Below are 24405 nucleotides of genomic sequence, written 5' to 3' on the forward strand. Positions count from 1 at the left end.
ACGCCCCACCACCCCCGACACTCCGGACCCGGCTCCGACCCCCTCGACCGCAACCACGACCCCGACCTGGCGCGCTCGGACCCCGACCTCCGCAGACTCCGGCCTCCCTGACCCCCAGCCCCGACGACCCCGACTTCGGCCCGCGCCAACCCCCAGACTCCCGCCCCAACCCCGGCCACGAACCCCTCGACCCGACCTGGCCCGCGTCGGCCCCGAACCCCCACTCCCGGACCCCGACGCCCTCGACCCCAGACCCCCCGGACTCCCGCCGCGACCCCGGCCCGCGCCAACCCGAGCCGGGCCTGAGGCGGCCGCACTTACTCCTGCCAAGGCGGCCGTCGGGGAGGCCGGGGTCCGGGGTCTGGGGGACAGGGTCGGGGCCGGGGCCGAGGTCGAGGTCGGGGTCGCGGGTCGGGGTTGGGGCCGCCCGCTGCCCGCCGCCCGCCCCGAGGCCCCGCCGCCGCGCGCACGTGCCGCCTGACAGGCCCCCCATAGGTTCCATACCTGCCACCGGAAGTGAGTGAGGAGGGCAGTATAGGCATTTCCTGTGACGCGAGCGCCTGGACTCCATTAGGCAGCAGCTGGGGGAAGAATCAACACACCAGGGAGCGGAGCGCAGCCACCGAGCGCCGAGGCGGCCGCTGCCTCCGCCGCCGCCCGCCGCCGCCGCCGCCAGCGCCGGGGCTCAGCCCCGCGGCGGGCCCCGCGTCCCCGCCGCCGCCCGCGGGGCCCCGGCGCGCCCCCCGCCGCTCTCCGAGCCGCCCGGGGGGGTGGGGGGGAGGAAAGGCCCGGACCCTCCTGCTCCCCCTCCTCCCCTCCCCCCCCTCCCCCGGGCCCGTCCCCGCCCCCCCCCCCTCCCACCACGGCCTCTCTCGGCGAGGAAACTCTGGCCTCCGCTTCCTCCTCCTCCGACTCGGACGCCGGCGGAGCCTCCCCGCCCCCGCGGAAGAAACCCCGAGCCTCGGCGGCGGAGGGAGCAGGAGAGCCCGGGGCTTCGGCAGGCAGAGCAGGCCTCTCCCCTCCGTCCTCGTCGTCCTCGTCCTCGTCGTCGTCGTCGTCCTCCTCCTCCTCCTCCTCCGTGGTGGTGGTGGTGGGACTGCCCCCGGCCGCTGCCCCCGCCGCCGCCCCCCACCGAAGTAGCGGCCACAGCCTGGTCAGCGGCAGCATCATGCAGGCCAACGGGGCAGGAGGAGGAGGAGGAGGCGGCGGCGGCGGCGGCGGCAGCGGAGGGGGCGGCGGGGGCCAGGGACAGACCCAGGAGCTGGCCTGCCTGTCGGCCCAGAACGGGGAGTCGTCCCCCTCGTCGTCGTCGTCCGCGGGGGACCTGGCTCACGCCAACGGGCTGCTGCCTTCCGCCCCCTCCGCCGCCAGCAACAATAGCAACAGCCTGAATGTCAATAACGGGGTCCCCGGCGGGGCCGCCACTGCCGCCGCCTCGGCCGCCGCCGCCGCCGCTGCCTCCTCGGCCACCCCAGAGCTGGGCAGCAGCCTCAAGAAGAAGAAGCGGCTCTCCCAGTCCGACGAGGATGTCATTAGGCTAATAGGACAGCACTTGAATGGCTTAGGGCTCAAGTAAGTGTCCTTTCCAGGCGGCTGGTGTGGACGGACCGAGGGCCAGAGGCCGCGTGGGGGAGGGGGGCCGGACGGAGCTCGGCCCGGGAGAGCGTTCGTGCTGCGGGCCGGGGGAGGACGGGGAGGAGCAGCTGACTTGCAGGGCTTAGAGGGGAGACGGAGACAGGCGGCGGCGGGCTCGGGGAGGGGGACAGGAAGCCCGGACATTGCCCCCTGCCCGCACACCTTCGGAGCTGAATTGTCTGTCAATAAAGACAGATGCGGGAGTGTGTCTTCGCGTGGTGGGGGAGGGGTGCGTTCGAGCTGCTGGAAATAATGAACCTTGGAGGATTTGTTTTTCAAGTATATCTCAGAGGCATCTTTGTGGGACACCTCCCCACCCCCAACTATGACAGACAACCCAGGCCAACCACCAATCAGGAAAGACAATCGCCTACAAGTGTTCATGGGAACTGAGAGGCTGGGAGAATTTGGAAGGAGGTTGTAGAATAAATCTGATGGGAGCGACCGAGTGAAATGCCCTGTTGATGTCATTTAAAGGCCCTTGTGTATGTGCGAGAGGCCTACCACTAACCGGTCTGAAATCCCGCTTGAATTCCAAGAGAGTGCCTGTGAGAAAGAACTCTGATCTGGGGGAATAGTTTATTTTCAAATACAAGGTCGGTGGCCTTGTGCACCTAAAATAAGGTGAACCTACCAACCCGTATGCACAAAGGAAAAGCCAGGGGGTGGTGGAAGGTAGGACCAGGGTGGAGAGTGCCCTGGAGTCCTGATGGTGGGGTGAAGCCTAGCCAGAGGAAGACCAAAGCGGGGAAACGTGCAGCAGTCCCTTTCCTAGCTTCAAATCCTAGGCCAAAAGCTCTTAGAGCTAGCCTAGGTGTAGTTTTGGATTTACAGTTTAGTTCTCCCGGGAAGGGAAAGTGAGGGGAGCACTTTTTAAAAGTGACCCAAGTATTTTGATTTTCTGGCAGACTGTGGCACTGTTTAGCTAGCTGAAAAATAAACAGAGATGAATGAGAAAGCATTGAAACATAAACACAAATAGGGAAAACTGGTGAAGATTTTAGGTATCAAAATATCTGATGAGACAAATTGCATTTGGTAGATTTTTTTCAGCTCTCAAAGAGAAATAGGTCTTTGAAAGATTTCACTTTGTTCCCTAAGGAGAAGGATTAGTTTGAAAACAGATTTTGTAAATGCTAACAGAACATGTTATTGAGACAAGAAGCAAGCTGACAGCAGCAGGAGGAAATAACTCGTGACTATTTGGAACCTACACCATAGTAAATTTGCTATTTTTAGTATAGAGAGAAAGAGAGTGATTTTTGATGCTGAATTTATTTTAATTTTGAAGATTGACCTAGTTGAATATCTGTGCAAACATCACGTCTGGATGTAAGGCCCTTCCCTGACCCAGGTCCTCTCTCTTGCCTTGTCTGGAGCTAACAGTTTCTATCTTTTGAACTGTTGTAACGCGGTTAGTAGGGAAAGCCTGGTTTTTATTTAACCACTTGGTTACAACGTGTTCTTGGAGATTTTATACCTCATTAAACTTCTGAGGCATTAAATGGTAAAAATTGGAAGAACTTATTTTGAAACTGGTTTCAAGAAGGCTTTTAACCTGACTAGATAAAACTCCACGGTGGCCGTTTCAAAATGCAAGTTTGTTGAGCCAAACACAGTTTTAAAAAAAAAAAAAAAAAGATTTCTTTTTTTCTCCATCATGAGGTTAGCTTGAAAACTTTTGCAACTGTTTTTATGGACATGAGTTGATTTAGAAGAGTGAATCCTACAAGTTGGCCAGGTCTTTTTTACACTGTATCTCTCCTGCAGCCAGACTGTTGATCTCCTCATGCAAGAGTCAGGATGTCGTTTAGAACATCCTTCTGCCACCAAATTCCGAAATCATGTCATGGAAGGAGACTGGGAGAAGGTAAAGTAGGGCATATAGAGCTGTGTGCTGCTAAAATTATATATTGGAATGTGCATTTTGTGACATTTTTGTTTTTCTTTTATGCCAATTTTTGCAGGCAGAAAATGACCTGAATGAACTAAAGCCTTTAGTGCATTCTCCTCATGCTATTGTGGTAAGAGGCGCACTTGAAATCTCTCAAACGTTGTTGGGAATAATTGTGGTAAATACACTTTTGTTCTTAGTTTCACATTCATGCTTATTTTCATAGGTTATTGATAATCTTAGGTTTCTGTCTCTTATAAGAGATAAGGCCTAAAAATAGTTAAAGTTCATGTAATTAAGTTTGTAAACCAAGATGAGTGTTGATGTTTTAAAATTTTGAGTTTTATCTTTTTAAAATCATGTTTAGTAAATGTGTCATTTGAACCTACTTCATAAATTAAGCTTCTAGAAATTAATTGGAAGATCTTCATGCTTTCAGTGCTGTTAATAGCAGTTTTATATTTGTGGAATCAAAGCTAAATTATACTTTCACATTATTTATACTGAATGTGCTGGCAGAGGAAATGTATTTGGATGTGTGTGTATCCTATAGCCTTAAGTAGCTGGTACATGATTTGTCTTTTTTTGTTTGTTTGTTCCTTTTAATCTTTGGGAATTTAATTCAAAGCAGCTCCTCTGGTGTGTTCACCATTTTCCACTCTTGCATTCCAGTTGTGTGCATTGACAGTGTCCAAGTGTGTACATTGTGGATGACGCTGGTGCAGGGTTTGTGTGCAGATTTGACCATTGGGCTGTGCTCACAGGCCTTATTTCCCCGACAAGATCAGTTCAGTAGTCCAACCTGTTAGCCTCTTTCATAAATCTTACTGAATCTTTTCTACTGGTAGGCTTTAATTCTTCTATAGATGTCAGTGAGGGAAAGGAGAAGGCTAAGTTTTTTTAAGTGCCTACGATTGGAAACCATGAAGAATCAGCTGCTGGCTGCTGGCCTTTTAACTTCTAGCTGATTCATTTGTTGTCAGAAGCAGTTTCCTGTCTGGTGGGGGAGGGAAAGGAGGCCAATAGGAAGTCAAGTAGGGAAACCAGCTGTTTGTTAAATATTAGTAAATGACTACTGTTACCTTTTGATTTTTTTTTTTTTTAATTGGGTCAAACATTAATTTTGCTGCCTTTGTCTGTAAACCTAATAGAGCCTCTTGTTTTTGTTTTTTGGGCTTTTTTTTGTTGGGGGGGAATCTTAATTACAAAAGTTTTCAAATTCATAATATAATTTTATACCATAGTGTATACGTCTAGAGAATGAACCTCAGGCAAATTGAAGGTGCAAACAAGTATGAACATATAAACTAAAATTTTTACTTACTGTGGAATCAGGTGATTGATAATAAATTAACTCATGGAATGACCAGTTCCATGTGAATATTAAAAAATGAAAACACAGAAGTTAAAATAAACACCTACATTTAGAAGGATTATACATTTCCCAGCAACTTAAATTTTTCCCAATCAGTGTGTTTGGGGTTTAAAAAAAAAAAAAGGAATCTAAGTGTATTTTAATTGGGCAGTTTCTCATAAATTACTAGCTCTGATGGAATGGAAGGTGACCCAAAAATAAAGACAGAAACTAAGTGTATGAGTTTTGGAAGAATTGTTTACCTTTTTTTAAGGCTTCACTTCAAATTGTGTTTGTAATTTAGTAAAAATTTAAATAGGGTCACTTCCTATTTTTTCTTACTTGTTTATAGAAATGTAGGACTACTGTGGTGGTTTTAGATTATGACTATCTCACCTGAAACCTTCATTAGAAGCAACATGTAAACTCAGGAAAGGCAGTTTGTAGATGATGAGGAAGAGTCCTTTCTTTTTACAGCCTGTTCAGTCTATAGAACATTCCAGCATCTAATAAAATGAAGGTTAAATCTCTGGCTAAGCCTCATACCATCAAACTGTTTAGGTATTTATACAAAGAAAGGGGTTCCAGGTTTAAGATTCAGTTCAGCATTTTTTTAACCCTTCTAGTTTGTGTTCAGATTTACTCCTCTATCTCTAGAAAAGAACCCAATCCCAGGGTAACTGTAATAATACCATAATACCATAGAAGTCAACTATTTGGGACTTTTTTTTAGCATAATTATTTTAATTGTATGCCCAGACGCATTTGATGACTTAATCAAGTCTACAATTATATTTTCCTTTTTAAGCCCGAACATTTTTATTGACCCGATCCACTCTCTGATCTCCCCACCTACCCCCCATATTTCTTAATGATATCCAGTCAGATGGTACCAGCAATAGCAGAATTTGCTCTGGATTTTCTGGAAAGTGAGCTCGTGAATCAACATTTTTCAGTTTGGGTTCACATGTGCTTCACCATGTCGGGGGAGTTTGGATGGGTAGTAGAGGCCAGTAATAGGGGAAACTCCTCTATCTAAAATCCGTATTTATTTTTTAGTATAAAGAAATGTGCTTTAAAAAAGTGTTCAAATACTAATTTCATGGACAGAAATTAACTACTGTTTTTTAAAGTTAAATAGGGCTTTGAAAGCCATAGTTTAAATATAATTCATTTCCCCTTTCCTCTGAGTCATGGTTTAATTGATACAACTTGGTTATAACCCTTACTGCAGAGTTAGAACCACTCCTGAGTTAGCTGGAAGGCCCCCCCTGTATAGTCCGTACAGCCTTGGACTTTTCCTTCAAATAGGTCAGGACATTTCAGTGGGAGGAGAGGGTACAGTGGTCCCAATATTGGGTAGGATGAGGGGCGGCACGACAGCAGCAGGACCTACCACGTGGAGCTGTCTTTCACGGTGCGGCTGGATAGTAAGAGACAGACAGACACCCTGGGCCGAAAGACAGTGGGAGATGATCAGAGAACAGAAGTGCTCTCACAGAGGTCTCATTGGGAGCTGGGGGCAGCTATAAAGGGCAGTTTGTTTTCTCAGCCTCTTTCTTTTCTTCATTTTGGAAACTTGCAGTCTTTATTTTTTTTTTTAAGATTTTATTTATTTATTTGACAGACGGAGGTCACAGGTAGGCAGAGAAGCAGGCAGAGAGAGAGAGGAGAAAGCAGGCTCCCCATGGAGCAGAGAGCTTGATGCAGGGTTCGATCCCAGGACCCTGGGATCACAACCTGAGCCGAAGGCAGAGGCTTTAACCCACTGAGCCACCCAGGCGCCGCCCAACTTGCAGTCTTTATAAAAAAGGGGGGGGGGTTCATTAAGCTCTGTCCCCACCTCAACAAACTTCAGTTTTGCCTGAATTTTTAAAACTTTAAATAATTAACATCATTTGTGAAAGGTGTTTATTTTCTTGAAATTATGTTTACATTTTGGGAAGTAAAATGCAGTTTTATTCTCCATCCGTACCATATGTGTCAAATACAAACTGAACTGATTTTTAGGAGAATAAGCATTTTATCTTTCAACCAAATCTCTAGCTGTGCTTGGCCAGCAACCTTTCAGCTGCCGTGCACACTACCAGGATTCCATACCCGTGTGAGGATATTCTTTGTCTTCATCTGGAAAAAATGACTCCTAGAAAAATGTCTGCACACCGTCTTTATAGTGTGCCCTGTGTGTCCAGAAATGCGTTTGAGTCGGCTCCCCTCACAGTTTCCCTTGGCCCGCTCCTGCCCTGCAGAAAGACAGGAGCATGTTCCAGCAGGATCTTGGTGGGGAAATAAGGGGGAAATAGCACTTGGGGCACTGTCCCTACACACACTGGAATGGGGGCTGTACCTAGGACCTCACAGTTGACACCCCCAAAAATAAATAATGGAAAATAATTTTCTCCAGATTTCCGATTGCTAAGAAAATTGAGTGGAGAAACCAAGTACACATACTGGCCAGTTACGTGTGGCATTTAAATGAAAAAATATTGCAGCTAAACATGATTCTCAGGTTTGAATCAGAAACACTATGTGAAATGAAAATGTGACCATATCAGTAAAGGGAAATCTATAAACTCTGCCTTTCATAAAGAGTGCAGATTGTTTTTGGGTGATAAAATGGGGAGGCTATCCAGAAGAACTTCAGATGTAAAATCCTTTGATTCTTAAATTGTTTTATTTAGTCTTTGGTTTTTGTCACCTGATGGATGTCAGAGTATTTTTTTCTTTGACATAATACAGGTTAACTTTGGGCCCCACATGCAGCAACACACTTCTCAGTGCATCTTGATAACCGATCTGTTTCTGAAGTGTTCATTAGTCTATCGAACGTGATGTGTAAAATTTGGTAAAGGTAGTTTTTCTGGAGTTACAGGAGCTCATCTGATAGTTTGAAATTTTTTCTGTTCTTTAGTTACAGATTTAAGTTTAGATTACCACCAAACATATGCAATGCATCTTACAAAAGAAGTGTTTAAATGTCGGCCTGCCTTAACTGACGGGGTTTGTTTTGTTTACTTTCCCTAGAAACCATTTTTAGAGGCTTGTAGGTAGGCCTTTGTTCTAAATACTCCCGACTAGGAAATCTTGCAGAGAAGTTCATGGTACTCTGAAAAAATGATCATTTCTCCACACCATTTTGGAACAATATATGTATACTTAATGTTATACTGAGGAAGAAAAAGCTCTTGTTTGGTGTTTTCTTTTAAGTAGGTTCAAAATCTTGACCACTGTATGCCTTGGGGGTCTCTAAATATGGCTGACATTTTCCATCCACTGACATCCGTACCTGCATCTGTCGGCTTGCTCCAGAGCCGAAGGTAGCAGATCAGATGAAAGAGTCCCTCCGAGCAGTGGTCTTCTATTGTAGAAAAGTTTCAACTTGATAGTCATAAGTATTTCTCTTCACAGAAAAGCTGCTAAGATCGTGATGATCACTTTCCAGTTAAAAGTATCATAATAGAGTAAAGGGACATTAAAGAGTATTAGAGCCAAACACATTTCAGGGAAAAACTCAGTGCGAAAGTGCTTCACCACAAGCTAGAAACAGTTTGTCCTTTTGGGAGAAACGAGTTGGTCATAATTGCCTGTGTCCCGTAGTTAAATGCCTCAGCAAGCAGGCTATGAGCAGAACACACAGACAAATACTCCTTTTGCAAACTTTAGAGTTCAGCCTTCTGTCATAGACCTCCTAGCAAGGGCGAGGCCATCAGACTCACGCTGGCCCACTCTGCGCATGGACCTCTAGGCCTTTTGCTGGACAGCTCTTCTTCCATAAGGCATGCCTGATGCTCCATGATCTCTGCCCCAAGCCTCTAGTTCTGCTTGGCGGTCTGCTTAGTCCTTCTGACACACTGCAGATTTTAAGTAATTGTACTCCATTAACCAGTGTTTCTGCCCTCTTTTCAAAACTTGTGTCATAAAACCCCTTAAAGCCCTATTGTAAGAGTCAGACTTGTAAAACAAATTTAGAATACCTGGAAGGGTTCTGAATTTTCATGCAAGAATACAATTCTAGGTGAATGTTCTAAGGGCAGAGTTCATTTTTTCCTCTGGTGATGCCTTGGTTGCTAATGGTCTTACCTAATTTGAGATTATTGGTTCAAAGCAGAGTTTTATTAAGATGTGGAATTGAGCAAAGTCAACATTTAATCTACTGTGACTATATTAAACCAAAATAGTTTGAATCATCTTAAAGCATTTTAAGAAGTGATTGTCAAAGGGCATAGTAGAATGGTTTCTACTGTTCTGTTTAGGCACAAACATTTTCTGAACCTTCCGTCAGCTTCTTTCCCCTGACTGCTGCTTTCTGTCCTGTCAGAGGATGAAGTTTTTGCTGCTGCAGCAGAAGTACCTGGAGTACCTAGAGGACGGCAAGGTCCTAGAGGCCCTTCACGTTCTGCGCTGCGAGTTGACACCCCTGAAGTATAACACGGAGCGCATTCACGTCCTCAGCGGGTAAGGGCGCCGCTCCGGACACCTGGTGACTCTGGATGCCGGGTGACAGAGGCACCACCTGGTCCGACTCGGCTGCCGCTCCTCCAGGGTGGGAATCGGGCTGCGTCCCAGGACGGTGTTTGTCTGGATGCAGTCATTTAAACACATTCAGGCTGCTCTTGTCCTCCTGGGAAACAATGCATATGAGACTAGGAAGAAGAAATAGGTTATCACCATTTCATAGTCTTTCATAAAAACCTTGTGGCGTCCCCTTCTGTGCAGACAGTGAGCGGAGAACCTTCCAGTGCACTGCATCTGACACTCTGCCTAATGTGTGCCTATCCTTCCCCGGGTCCTTACTGAGTGAGCATATCCTGTACACGGTCTCACTTGATCTTCACGTCCATTCTTTCCATGTCAGGGGACCAAGGCCTCGGATCCAGACCCCACATCTGTTCTTGGTCCGCTTACCCCGCTAGGTCCCCTCATTCTGTGCCGCACCCTCACATACTGTTTCTGCCAGAAGCTCTCACCTCAGGTCCCAGTGTGTGTATCCAACTGCCTCCCTGACGGTCTCCATTTGGGTGTCTCAGAGGGGCCTGTCCACAGTGAGCTTCTTGAATCCAGTTGTCCTCCCCACCCCCCGCCCCCACCTGCTTCTCCCCTAGTTTTCCCATCTCGGTTAGCAGTAAGACCTTTGTCCGAACAAAAAACAAACCTCATCCTTGCATTTCTTACATCTTTTAACTCTGACATGCATTGGCCTTTCTAAAACATTCCAGATTTGTCCATTTCTCTCCATCTCCACAAATTCTGTCCTAGTGAATCTATAAACGTATCTCCTAGAACATTTGAGTGGCCTCCCATTGCTTTTCTTCTCATTCCCTTAACGATGCATTTCACCCAGCAGCCAGATGAATACATAAATACGTAAGTAATACCATACATTAAACCATTTCTTAATGGTTTTCTTAATTTCTTTATTTAATTTCTTAATACTATACTTAAACCCTTTCTTAAAACTTCTCACTGGCTTTCTAGCCCCCTTAAATCCAGAATCTCTGCTCAAGCCTGCAGAGTCCCTGACCTTTTCCTGCCATCTTTTCCTTCCTTCATTTACTCTCTAGCGATATTAATGTTTCTTCTGTTCCTTAACTGGCCAAGCTGCTCACACTTCCCTTTATCTTAACTGCTCTTCCCCTGATCTTTCCATAGCAGGCTACTAGGTGCTCAGGCCCCAGCTCGAACATCCTCCCCTAAAACCACCTACCAGGCATTCTCTTGTCACGTCACTGTTTTTAATTTTTTCTTTATATCATTTTTTTATTACATGATACGGCTCCAGCCTCTAGAACAACATTGACACATAATAAGTTTTCAAATACAAAATAATGGACAAAACAGTGGACCCGGGGAGGTGTTGTAAGGTTCATTTTTAGGGTTTTTGAGGAAAAGGAAACTGAACCTCAGAGAAGTGAAGTAACCAGTCCGCCTGGTAAAGCAGAAGCCCAGCTTCCAAGCCTTATCTGACTGATGGCCGAGTGGTGGTCTGTGTGCACGGCATCTTCGGACACTGGAGCACACTGAGTGTGTTATGTCTGTAGTTGACAGACTACCTGGTTCTGTTTATCTCCTTAATAAGGTGTCTGATTTCTGTGTCACCTAAAGACCATTCCCATGATGATTTTTTTCTTGCTCTGGTAACAGAACATGTAACTTAATCACCTAGTTTTGATTCCAAAATGAACTTCACCCAGTGTGTCCCTTGACTGTTTCCCATAAGGAAGTTGTGTAAAGATGGCCAGATGTGGACTTGGCATGAGAACCTAGGGGTTTTTCCCACTGGCATAGCACCTTTTCAGTAATGCCACGCAGCTTCCCATAAACAGACATTCTTGTGAAACCCTTAAGGTGTAATGTGTATTTTTGAAAGTGGCAAAAGCAATCATAGGTGTCTTTAGCCAAATTTAAAAAGTGAACAATTTTTCTCTGAAATTACTGAAAATAAATTTTACCCCCAAAAAAAGTTATTTTAGAAACCAAAAGTTTTGCAATACCTGGCTTCTTTTATATTTTGTATTTTCAGTCAGGTTACTCACACCATTAAAACAAAGTAAGTTCTCATCAGCTAAGACACCATACACTAAGTAAATTGCGAGAGAGCAGGTAGTTCTCTGCTCCAGGGTAAGAGGCGAGTAACTTACTCAATGCTGAATGCAGTTTGCTTCATGCAGGTGAGAAAAAGAGAAGGTGATACTCAAATCAATTGAGAGGTTTCTCATACTTACAAGCTCTACGTGTATATCAGGTAGTGGACCAAGTACTTCGTATACTCTTAGTTAATCCTTACTTCCCTATTTAATACCTTTTTTACAAGTGAGAAAAACAGGTCTGAGAACAGTACCAGACAAGGTAGGACTCGCCAGGTCTAATCTCCATGTCTGAATAATGCCTTCACTTCTTTTACGTTGAAAGCCTGTTCTTCTCTAAGAAGAGCCAGAGCAAGGTCAGGGTCACGCTCCCAGCAGGGGGCCTCATGTTTTCTCCAGAACCCATTACTTTTTAGCATTTATGCCTCCTTCGGCACACATAGTGATGAAACAGTTCCCAGAGTTTCTGCTTTGGGATCTCAATACCTTTCACAGGATGACCCAAGGATGATTATCCAATTGTACCATTTCTTGAGTGACACTTATGATAAACTCTTGCAGGTATGTTGTTTTTGTTTAATTAACTTAGTGTAAATGTCTTTGAAGGGTTTTTTGTCTTTTTTTTTTTTAAGATTTTATTTATTTATTTCACAGAGATCACAAGTAGGCAGAGCAGCAGGCAGAAAGAAAGGGGGAAGCAAGCTCCCTGCTTAGCAGAGAGCCCAATGCAGGGCTTTGATCCCAGGACCCTGAGATCATGACCCAAGCCGAAGGCAGAGGCTTAACCCACTAAGCCACCCAGGTGCCCCCAGAAGTGTTTTTTTCTTATCTGAGGTTTTGGCGGAGGGGGGGAGTTCTGTTTTCCTCCCGAGAAGTAATTCAGTTAGCGTAGTAGTTAGAGCAAGTTTTGCAGCTAAAAATGCCTGAGTTCAAGCCCCTTTTTTTGCATCTTAACCCTCACCCGGTTACTCAGGCTTTCTGGGCCTTGGGTGGTTCATTTGTGAATCAGCCTGTGAGTGCTGGCCTCACCCAGGATATTGGTGCCCAGCCAGTAGAGTAGTACACATGGAGTGCTTGGGGCTGAGCCTGGCGTGTTGTGAGAACGGCGTACACAGCATGATGTGGGCTGGCAGGAGAGGGGACGGACGTGTTTTACTAATGTGATCATATGTCATGACAGTAATATTATATACTTTGGTAATGGTGCTTTATTAATCTTAAAAATAAATACATCCACGTGCTGGGTTGTGTTAATGAATTGGGTCCACTGTAGAAATTGCTTCTTGGTATGTATTTCTTAGTAAAAACTTGATATATGTTTCTTAGTAAAAGTATGGTTAATATTTTTCAATTATGAAAAATTATATTATTATCATTATTATTGTATTATTGTTATGTTACCCAAGGAAAAGGGTTTGATATTTGGCGCTTTCTCTGTCCTGTTTTTAGGTATCTGATGTGTAGCCATGCAGAAGACCTACGTGCAAAAGCAGAATGGGAAGGCAAAGGAACAGCTTCCCGATCCAAACTATTGGACAAACTGCAGAGTAAGAGTCTTACCTTTTGGTGTTTCTGTGTTTTCTCTTAATTAGAAATAGATACTATGAATTGATCAGGAAGACTTGCATCCAGACACGCTCTCAGTGAGCAGTTACGTAGGGAAGAAGGGAAAATTCATTAAGCCCTTTAAAGTAAAGGTTTCCAAATTCTGCCATGGAGTCTGAGAAGCAGCTTACCTCCCCATGAATCAGGGGAGAGGGCCCAGGTCCCAGAGCAGTTCTCCCTTCATATATACTATGCGGTGATGCTCCCGTTAAGATTTTGTTTGGGGGAGAAGTGCTATGGTTGGAGGGAAAAAATACAAAAACCAGAAATGTAATCTACAAGTGTTTTAAATAGTTGTTGATTTCAATAAGAAGGCCCAGGTTTATATAAACTGTTTTCCTTTCAACCGTCCCCCCAGCTATGTTATACATAACTTCCAGATTAGAGTAGGGGTTTTATTTTTGCCACTTTTATACTTACATTTTACACACTTTTATAGAGAAAAATTTTTTTTATTCCCTCTCATATTAAATCATGTTATTCTATGTGTTTCACGTTGGGGTATGGCAGTAGAGATCCTAAGAATCAGAAAACTCTGTGGTTGGGGAGGTGTGAGGACTGGAAGTATTGGAAGAGATGGCTATCCACATCAAAGCACCGGTCGTTCCCTGAATTTTCACAGGATCCTTGGCATTAGAAGCAATCTGATGAGACCTGGCGCTTATCCCCCCTCATCAGTTGGCCCTTTGTTGGGGGGAGGTTCCTCTTACACTGTCAGGGATGCATGGTCTCTCCAGGACACAGTGTTCTGCAGATTTGCTCTTCATCGTCATTGGCTTTTTGGGGGGGTTTTTTGGTAATAGGGCTTTTTGGGCAGGGGGTTGCTTTGTGTTTTTGGAAATTAATGTACCAACTAAAGCCCTCCTGTCTCTTCCATTTTGTGGTAACATAACTGTAGCTGCTGTTCCCACTGTGTCCCCTCCCATCACTGCTCTAAGGGACGTGAGATTTCTAGGGCAGGGGCAAATGGAACAGAAGGGGACGAATAAAGGTTATACTGTCTTGGTTTTTTAATGTTTATTGTTATTTCTCTTCTTAAAAATGTCTTCTCTTACAGCGTATTTGCCACCATCAGTGATGCTCCCCCCCCGGCGTTTACAGACCCTGCTGCGGCAGGCGGTGGAACTACAAAGGGATCGGTGCCTATATCACAATACCAAACTTGATAATAATCTAGATTCTGTGTCTCTGCTTATAGATCATGTTTGTAGTAGGTAAGAGACAAACTTCTTCTATAGTTTACAGACTCAGTATGAACTCGGTTAAAATGTTCCTTTTTTGGAACTTTGTCCTGTTGCTGCGAAACCATTCATGTCCAATCTAGCATTCGTGGGCAGAGTTAGAACTTCCTGAAGTGGACACTTTCAGAGAATTTGGCTCGTGTTTGCGTAACGGACTGCATCTCAAGATGGGAAGCTGGAAAGCCGAGCTTTCCTTTCTCATCTGGGTGTCGGTTGGTCATTTGGTCTGTCTGGCCATCTTTGTAAGGGCTTATGAGTGGTGTTGGGCGGGGACGCCAGCTGCCAGAGGCTCTGCTGTCCTTGGATGCCAGGAGTCACAGAGTGACTTTTTCTGGACCTTATGGCTATTTTGACAATGGCCCCGATTATTTTCTGCCCATAAAGATCATGGAAATACTTGGTTCTTCATGGAAGCTCTGCTTTTTAGTAGAACCTGTCCTCTAAACTAAAAATGGTTAGAATAACAGGCAGTATCTTTCTGGGTTGGGTTTTGTTACTAACCCTGTCCATGTCAGGACATAAACATGTCCATTCAGCTCTGCCTTAGATATTGGGAGTAATAATGTTCCTGCTATTTTGATAACAATTTCCAAAACTAAAGCTGAACTTCAATTTTTTAAGATACTGAAAATTAATTCTGAAATGTTTCAGACTTCAGAAGGGAAATTATTTGGGTCTGGTGAACCGCACATGAACAGTTGTAGTACACATGCCAGTTTCTTTAGCAAAAATTCATGGACGGGGGCGCCTGGGTGGCTCAGTGGGGTTAAAGCCTCTGTCTTCGGCTCAGGTCATGATCCCAGGGTACTGGGATCGAGCCCCGCATGGGGCTCTTTGCTCAGCAGGGAGCCTGCTTCCTTCTCTCTCTCTCTCTCTCTCTCTCTCTCTCTCTGCCTGCCTTTCTGCCTACTTGTGATCTGTCTCTGTCAAATAAATAAATAAAATCTTAAAAAAAAAAAAATTCATGGACAAAGTACTGAAAGTGGTATAAGCAGGCAGGACCAGAGTGTAGACCACATGCGGCCTTTGGGAACAACCGTAGATGCTTTGTGTGTGAGCGCTGTGACTGCGGGTGACATCGAGGAGGTGTGCACAGACTGCTTCCGGAGTGGTTGAGTTCCTACCTCTCCCTCCCCAAATGCAGTGAAAACCTGAGGATGTTTGGTGGAGTTCTTAACTTTAAGTGACTAAGTGCCATTCATCTTAATGTATTGGGTAGTTACATGGTTTATGTCTTAAATGTTCTAAAACGGACACCTGGGTGGCTCAGTGGGTTAAAGCCTCTGCCTTTGACTCAGGTCCCGGGGTCCTGGGATCGAGCCCCACATTGGGTTCTCTGCTCAGTGGGGAGCCTGCTTCCCTTCCTCTCTGCTTGCCTCTCTGCCTGTCAAATAAATAAATAAAATATTTTTTAAATGTTCTAAGACAAAGTCAGTAGAGATCCTTTTCCTTTTTGTCATTTTTTATTTTGTTCTTAACTTGCTTATGAGAGTTTTTAAATCTTTTCATTTGAGTTGAATTAGAGGTAGGAGATATTAGATTAAAAGGGTATATGGCTTTATCCTTCATGGCTCCTTTAGGGAACTTGAGACCAGTGTTGAAATTAAGGCAGATGTGACCCAGACTGTCTTCTGGTTTCTCCGTGTTGCTGGCGGAGTGCCTTGGAGAGTATTTAGGGTAGACCTTAGGATTCAGAGGGTGTCTGTGGAAGCAAATCGAGGAGAACGTGACCTACATGTTTCCTGAATGCCTTGATTTCTGTTACAGTACCTGTGAAAGGAGTGATGGAAAATGTGTAGTCTGACTTTTTCTAGCTCAGAACAGGGACCAGCCTCTCCCGTAAAGCTGCGTAGAAAGCACTCCTGAGGATGGCATTCATGCTCTTCACAACTAGCTGATAATAGGCAGGTCTTCCCCATAATCTTTTAAAAAACGGAACAAAACTTTGACTCTGTGCTTCAAGTCACCACTGCATGCACGCACGCACGCACGCACACACTCGCCTTAGAGACTGCTGCTTGAAGTAACGCCCTTCTGTGCATTCACAGTATCTGTGTCCTTCACTCTTGAGATTTCTGCAGCCAACACAACACCACAGCTGTATCTGGTGGTGGTGAGGAACAACTTCTTTATTAAATCCAGTGACTGTTCTCCAGCCTACATCTAGACCTTTCTATAGCATTTCACTGCTTTGCCGTGAAACTGACTTCAAAAACATTGCAGACTCTGTTTCACTGTTGGCTGCTTCTCAGGCTCCTCCTCTGTACCTGTCTCTTCAATAGGATGTGTTCCAAAAGGTTTCTCTGTCTTCCCACCCTCCTCTAGGTTCTCATGTAGGCCAGGTCTAGGCTAGAGCCACAGGGTTGATTTTCTAAGCCTTCGACCTTCGTACAGCTATGTGTGTGGCTCGAGGACCTTAAAGGAAACATAGCAGAAGTAGAACTCCCCTTTCCTCTTGCTGTCCCCATAAAGTCTGCTTTTCTTCTTGGGATTCCCAGTCTCTGTGAGGGGCTGCCATCTCCTCTGCCTGTCCGAGTGAGACCCTGAGGTAGGGACATGTCGGGCAAGTAGGTAGTGTGCACAGTCTCTGCAGATGTTGCTGAACTAGAAGAAGAAAACCCGAATGTGATTTAATTCCTAGTATTCCGCTTTCATCTAGAGATCTTCAAAAGAAAAGTTGACGTTTTTTAATATCTGCTTTATTCTCTTGTAGAAATTAGATTAGCATTGAAACTAGAAAACTCTATTTTTGTAAAGTAATTCTTAGCATTGAAATCTCAATACCAAGTTTTCTCTCTTTTCTCTGGAGAATAGAGAATTGATTATGAATAAGTGAACTGTAACTTTTTAAAACCCTAATCAGCACTGATGGGTTTTCATTAGATAGTGTATTATTTGTATTTTTCCACAGTGTATGCATATATTTGGTTAAATTTATGGGGTTTTTTTTACCGGCAACCAGTGGAAGGATGTTTCCATAGGTAACTTTATAGTATTCATTTCTTAGTAAAGAATTGTTAAGAAATATTTATGAAAACTTGAAACGTTAAGATTCGGTTTAATTAAAATACAGTATTCACTTTTATTTGGGAAGGTACTGATAATTTTTAAATTTACTTGAAAACAAAGTCATCAACTTTGATTTGTATACATCTAAAATTAGGCTTTTAATAAACTGGGTCTGTTTTTATTCTTTTTCAAAGATTTAAGTAATAAACATAATGTTAATTTAAATACCCTTTTAATGACTTTCAGTTACAACTCATTGTCAGTAGACTAGACGACTTGTGCCCTCAATTCTGATTATGAAATGGTCCTTCCTTAAGGACATTTTGCCACTCTGACTTTAGATCTGTCTTTTCATTCATGATCAATTTTACCCATTTGAATTATTGTGTATTTTGTGCCTAAATATAAAGTGTTTCTCACTTGGTAAAAGACATCATTATTGATTACTATCCATAAGAGGCAGGAAAACATTATTGATATTAAAAGTACTACTTTGACTGAAATTTTATCCAACAGGGTCTTGAAAAAGGCAATGATATTTAAGGGGGGCCTGGGTGGCCCAGTGAGTTAAGCCTCTGCTTTCAGCTCAGGTCATGGTCTCAGGGTCCTGGGATTGAGCCCCACTTCGGGCTCTGCTCAGCAGGGACACTGCTTCCCTCTCTGTCTCTGCCTGCCTCTCTGCCTACTTGTGATCTATCTCTCTCTCTGCCTGCCTTTCTGCTTACTTGTGATCTCTCTCTCTGTCAAATAAAATCTTTTTAAAAAAAATGATATTTGAAAGAAAACTGGTGTTGGCGAATCAGCCATAGGTTTAAACCTAATTCAGTTATCAGTTTATGATTTGTTAAGTTACTTGCCCTCTTTGAGCCTCATGAAGATGGAGATAGTATTGTGAGGTAGTTTTGAGAATTAGCAGTACTATTTATAAACGTGTAGCACAGGGCTTGGCATACCTAGAACATTAATGTCAACTGGTATTGATTCTGTTTAAGTTCACATATAGAATAGTAATTTAAAATTAAAGCAATTTTTAGACAATCTGAAAATTGAATGTAGCCTCCGAATAGCCAAGTGCTAAAGTAGATGTGTGTGTGTGCCAGAAAAAGTAAATAATAATTTAGTTTTGAATATATATTATTTATAAGCTAGTGAATTGATAAAATAAATTTTTAAATTATAGACTAAGAAAACAGGGAAGATCATTTTTCAGGATAAACTTAAAAGTTTATCAAGTCATGGGGATGAAAAGTACAGCGTAGGTAATCTAGTGGATGATACTGTAATGTACTGTGGTGTGCGTTCTGTGCGTGTCCAGAGTGGTAGAGTACTATTGTACAGCTGAAACTGATTTACTGTTACATGTCACCTGTACTTTGGTTCAAAAGAGAAACCTTTGTGGGGTACCTGGGTGGCGCAGTCAGTTGAACATCCACCTCTTGGTTTCGGCTCAGGTCATGATCTCAGAGTCGTGAGATTGAGCCCCGTGTTGGACTCCACGCTCACCACAGAGTCGGCTTGTGATTCTTTCTCCCTCTGCTCCCCCCCCCCCAAGAAAGAAAAGTGTATCCACTAATGTTCAAATAACTTTTCTATGATCGCAGAGGGCTGTACTATCCAAAAAGTAGCCACTAATTACATGTAGCCATTTAAATTCAAACATGAAGAAATTAAAGTTAGATTTACAGATCCTGTTCCTCAGGTGTCCTGGACACATTTCCGTGCTCGGCAGCATGCACAGCCAGGCCTTCTGGGCTAGGCAGTTTGGCGTGTAACCTTCCAAAGTCAGTGCAGGAAGCTCTGAGGAAGGCTGCTGCCATCGAGTTGGAGGAGGATAGAATGGGGTTTGTTTGTTGTTGTTGTTTTTTTTAATAAGATTTTTATTTATTTATTTATTTATTTGACAGAGATCACAGATTGATTTATTTGGCAGAGAGGCAGGCAGAGAGAGAAGGGGAAGCAGGCTCCCCGCCAAGCAGAGAGCCCAATGCGGAGCTCGATCTCAGGACCCTGGGATCACGACCCGAGCCAAAGGGAGAGGCTTTAGCCCACTGAGCCACCCAGGCACCCCTGTTGATTTGGGTTTTTTTTTAAGATTTATTTATTTATTTGACAGAGATCACAAGTAGGCCGGGGTTTGGGGAGCAGGCTCCCCACTGAGCAGAGAGCCTGCCTTGGGGCTTGATCCCAGGACCCTGGGATCATGACCTGAACCAAAGGCAGAGGCTTTAACCCACTGAGGCACCCAGGCACCTCATTTTGTTGTGTTTTTTTTTGTTTTTTTTTTTAAAGATCTTATTTATTTATTTGACACAGAGAGCACAAGTAGGCAGAGTGGTGGGGGAAGCAGTCTCCCTGCTAAGCAGAGAGCCCAATACAGACCTCAATCCCAGGACCCTGAGACCATGACCTGAGCCAAAAGCAGAGGCTTAACCCACTGAGCCACCAGGCACCCCAGAATAGTTTTTAAAAGTGGGTTTACACATGGTTTGAAAAATGCTTCCTGGAAACAGTCACTCATGATCCCCTTTCCTCTCAGAGCCAGAGTCATAGAGTTTGTTCCCTTAATCTAGAGCAGCAGCAGCCACTGAGGACGTGCCAGCGGGGGCTTGGGCTCCATGTAAATGCTCCACGTGCATCATCTCATTCTTGTGTGTCCCCGTAGAGAGATTCCATAAGGCAGCTACCGTTCTCTTTAGTTTATGGTTGGAAAACTTGGGACTGGGATTGAATGGGGTTCCCGGTTTCTGGGAAACGACCTAGTAAGTGGCTGAGTCAGGATTTGAACCTAGGTCTCTTACTCTGCTGTCCCTGTTCTTAAGGCTTTATTCTTAATCCCTGCAGCCCCTTCCCTCTGTTGCACTTCTTCTCTGCTTGCACTGAAATACCTCAGTAATCACTTGTATCTCTTGCGTTCCAGGAATCATAGATGTTTTTCTCGTCCTGAGAAGAACCCTGTTAGGTATATATTACTCTCCTTTTCTAGACAAGGGAACTGAGGCTCAGGAGTGAAATAACTTGCCGAAGACATGAAAGCTTGTGACCCAAGCTTGTCCGATGAGAGTGCCTTGTCTCTTTTTGTTAAGTCAGGTTGCTTTTATGTAAATAAAAATGCGCATTCCTCGTGATGCCAGCCAACTTAAACAAACCTGAAACCCTGATTATTAATTTTTATTTATATGAGTTGACTTTTTTTTTTTTAAAGATTTTATTTATTTATTTGACAGAGAGATCACAAGTAGACAGAGAGGCAGGCAGAGAGAGAGAGAGAGAGAGAGAGAAGCAGGCTCCCTGCTGAGCAGAGAGCCCGATGCGGGACTCGATCCCAGGACCCTGGGATCATGACCTGAGCTGAAGGCAGTGGCTTAACCCACTGAGCCACCCAGGCGCCCCTATATGAGTTGACTTTAATCAGACCAAAATAATCTGTGATGGACACATACTTTTACTCTTGTTTAATCTTGAAAAAGGGAAAAAGAATAAATTGTACATTGAACCAGACTTCAGATTACTGATTTCCCCTGAGATTGCCTTGACTGATGTTGTAATAATCTTTTTTCAACATACCACTGTAAACTTGATGAAGATCTGCAAAGCATTCATATCTTATTTTAAAGTTTTTATGTCTAAAGAAGTTCCATTTGTTTCACCTTTTTCATTATTAGATTACTCTCTTTTGAAAGAATAACTATGTGTGGACTTCTTTGTTTTAGGAGGCAGTTCCCATGTTATACTCAACAGATACTTACGGAGCATTGTAATGAAGTATGGTTCTGTAAATTTTCCAATGATGGCACGAAACTAGCAACAGGATCGAAAGATACTACAGTTATCATATGGCAAGTTGATCCGGTATGTACTCCAGTGTGCGTGCGTGTGTATGTGTGTGTGTGTTTGTAGACTACAAAAAGGTAATTCATCTAAAACCTAATTACATAGATTTTAAGTGTGCATATATAAGTGTCTTCTTTCCTAAAACCATCTTGCTATCTATTTTTGTCATGTCTTACCTCTTCCTGTGTTTTCTAGATGACATATGTAGGTAGATACAGAGTTGTGTGCTGGTGATTGTGTTCATAATCTGTGTGTGTGCAGTCTTGGTTTGGTCCTCAGAGTACCTCTGTGGGACACTCACGTCTCTTGTTTTCAGATCCAGAAACTGAGGTAGATGTTAAGTGCCCAGGCTGTCCAAGCTAGTGAGTGGTACAGGTAGACTCAGATCCAGGAAGAGCTGTACTTCAGACCTACTGCTCTTCATGCCCCTTGCCAGTTTGTACCTTTGTTGATAATATTCAATTTACCATTCTGTCACAAGGTCGGAAGGACTCATTACTGTTTGCCTTCTGAAATCTTTCATTGTCTTGTGTAATTTTTTTTTTTTTTTTTTTAATTTCACAGAGATCACAAGTAGGCAGAGAGGCAGGCAGAGAGAGGGGGAAGCAGGCTCCCTGCCGAGCAGAGAGCCCGATGCGGGGCCCGATGCGGGGCTCGATCCCAGGACCCTGGGATCATGACCTGAGCCAAAGGCAGAGGCTTTAACCCACTGAGCCACCCAGGCGCCCCTGTCTTGTGTGATTTGTGGAACTTCTGTTAAACACCCCCTCCACCTTATATACAAAAAATACTGTATTTTGGATTTAAAATTCTGAGTTCTCTCTAAAATCAGATTTTTGTCATTGTTTATAACAAGATGACTTACAGATTTGTAGAAAAAAGTATTTCTGTTTCTTTTAGCCAGTGGGACATTTATTGACCTATCAAAAGAAGTACATGCCTCTAAATAAGTTAAGGAGAAATATTCGGTTTAAATCATAACTAAGTAATCTTATTTTAAAAATTTAGAATTACGGGAGCCTGAGTGGCTCAGTGGGTTAAGCCTCTGCCTTCAGCTTAGGTCATGATCTCAATCAAGCCCTGGGATCAAGCCCCACATCGGGCTCTCTGCTCAGCAAGGAGCCTGCCTCCCCCACTGTCTCTGCCTACTTGTGATCTCTCTCTCTCTCTGTCAAATAAATAAAATCTTCCAAAAAAAAAAAATTTTTTTTTAATTAGAATATAATATTTGTCCCAAATAAAGTCGTGGACTTTTACATTAAAAAAAGGGGGGGGGGCGCCTGGGTGGCTCAGTGGGTTAAGCCTCTGCCTTCGGCTCGGGTCATGATCTCAGGGTCCTGGGATTGAGCCCCGCGTCGGGCTCTCTGCTCAGCAGGGAGCCTGCTTCCTCCTCTCTCTCTGCCTGCCTCTCTGCCTACTTGTGATCTGTGTCTGTCAAATAAATAAATAAAATCTTAAAAAAAAAATAGACAAAACAGGGCCATAGAAGGAAATATTTTTAAAAAAGAATGGTTAGGGGGCAGGTGCAGGGCACCTGGGTGGCTCGGTTGGTTAAGCATCTGCCTTTGACTCAGGTTATGATCTCATGGTCCCAGGACAGAGTCCTGTCCCTGCTGAGCAGGGAGCCTACTTCTCCCTCTGCCTTTGCTGCTCCCCGTGCTCTCTGACAGATAAAATCTTTAAATAAAAAGGAATCAAAGGTGCCTAACTGGCTCAGTCAGTAGAGCATTTAATTCTCAATCTCTGGGTTGTGAGTTCAAGCCCCTACACTGGGTATAGCGTTTCCTTTAAAAAACAAATCGAGTTGAGAGCATACCTCAATTTTTGTGTATCTATAATATCCTCTGAATGATGAAAGGTAATAAGACCTATTCTTTGCCATGAAGCAGGCGTTCTTTCCTTGTACCGTGTAGTACTCTGACACCCTGATGGCTCTAGGGACAACCCCCCCAGAGTAATGTTGTTAAATGCTTAAATCAAAACATATAGTAAACCCACGTGGGATGATATTATCTAGGAAACCCAATTATTGAAATATAGTTATTAAATAGTAAAAAAACAAATCCAGTATAACAATTATGTTGCTTTTTTTTTTTTTAAGATTTTATTTATTAACAGAGAGAACATGAGCAGAAGGGGCGGTATAGAGGGAAAGGAATACTCCCCACTGAGCAGGGAGCCTGACGCAGGACTCAATCCCAGGACCCTGGGAACATGACCTGACCCAAAGACACACTGAACTGACTGAGCCACCCAGGCCCCCCTCCATGTTGCTTTTTTATGAACACATTAAACAGCAAGTTCTAGCAAGAGCTCTAACCACCATCAAATTTTGAAGTAGTGATGAGCATAAAGATTTTGAGATAGATGCAATAGCTGTGATACTGTATGAAAACACTGGAGACTTCCTTTATTAACAGTCCCCTGATATACAGAAGGCTGATGCACCTGTGTCTCACCTGCTGCCACCTTGTCGATTGCCTTCATTCAGGACTGAAATACTGAATTTCAGCCTGTGGTTAGTGAAAATAGAGATGTGCGTTTGTCCTCACATTTAAGTTCAAGGCTCCCTGCCTCTTCCCTAAGTGACTGCTTGTAGGCTGCAGAGTAACATCTGGGAAAGGAACACACGATATAGAAAGGAAGTAATTTACACCCTGAAGTACGTTTCACACAGGATGTGCAGAGTGTTGTGAAAGTGCAGAATGCTGCCCAGGTGAGAGCACCTGGTCTGAGCCTTGATAGACACAACACAGGTGGGGACAGGAGAGGGCATTCTGGGAAGAGAGGGACCTTGTCCTCCCCCACTGTCAGATAAGAGGATAAGATGAGTAAGGCACAGAGTAGGGAATCAGACTAGAAGAACAGTGTGGATCTAGTTGTGGCCTCTGAACACTGTGCTGAGGAGTTGTATTTCAGCAATTATTTGCAAGATGTCTGAACAGAAAGCATACTAAACTGTGCTTTATTATGATTTCTTTTGGCAGCAGTGTATAACCATGCCCTTCACTTAGCACATATTTGTTGAGCGCAAGCTTACGTGAGACTTTACCACAAGTTCATGACAATTACAGAGTAACTGTTCTGTGATGGGTGCTACAGGGCCTCAAAGGAGAAACCCACTGGAACTGAAAAGTAAGACAAGTGAGTCCTAGCAGAAGGAGTCAGCTATTACCAAGGCAAACCAGTTAGTACTGTCCCCTGCAGGACATGGGAAAGGAAAACGTGGCTGGCATTTGGGCAGTCTTGGGG

General features: G+C 44.1%; 1 protein-coding gene across 2 annotated transcripts in view; it reads left to right on the forward strand.

Moving 5' to 3' along the window:
* The first annotated feature begins 1071 nt into the window (after positions 1-1071).
* Positions 1072-24405, forward strand: part of LOC111150667 (WD repeat domain 26) — a 40182-nt gene continuing 16848 nt past the window's right edge. Inside the window, exons 1-7 of one of the 2 annotated variants that reach the window (XM_022508185.1) lie at positions 1072-1572; positions 3406-3505; positions 3603-3707; positions 9202-9338; positions 12917-13014; positions 14130-14286; positions 21033-21171. In XM_022508185.1, the coding sequence (XP_022363893.1) occupies positions 1169-1572; positions 3406-3505; positions 3603-3707; positions 9202-9338; positions 12917-13014; positions 14130-14286; positions 21033-21171 (1140 nt within the window). In that variant the 5' untranslated portion in view covers positions 1072-1168. The remainder of the gene's footprint in view (positions 1573-3405; positions 3506-3602; positions 3708-9201; positions 9339-12916; positions 13015-14129; positions 14287-21032; positions 21172-24405) is intronic. The other variant, XM_022508184.1, reaches the window with a different exon arrangement.

The sequence above is a fragment of the Enhydra lutris genome, unplaced genomic scaffold (genome assembly GCF_002288905.1).
Source record: "Enhydra lutris kenyoni isolate GAN:26980312 unplaced genomic scaffold, ASM228890v2 scaffoldscaffold24, whole genome shotgun sequence".
Taxonomy (NCBI): domain Eukaryota; kingdom Metazoa; phylum Chordata; class Mammalia; order Carnivora; family Mustelidae; genus Enhydra; species Enhydra lutris.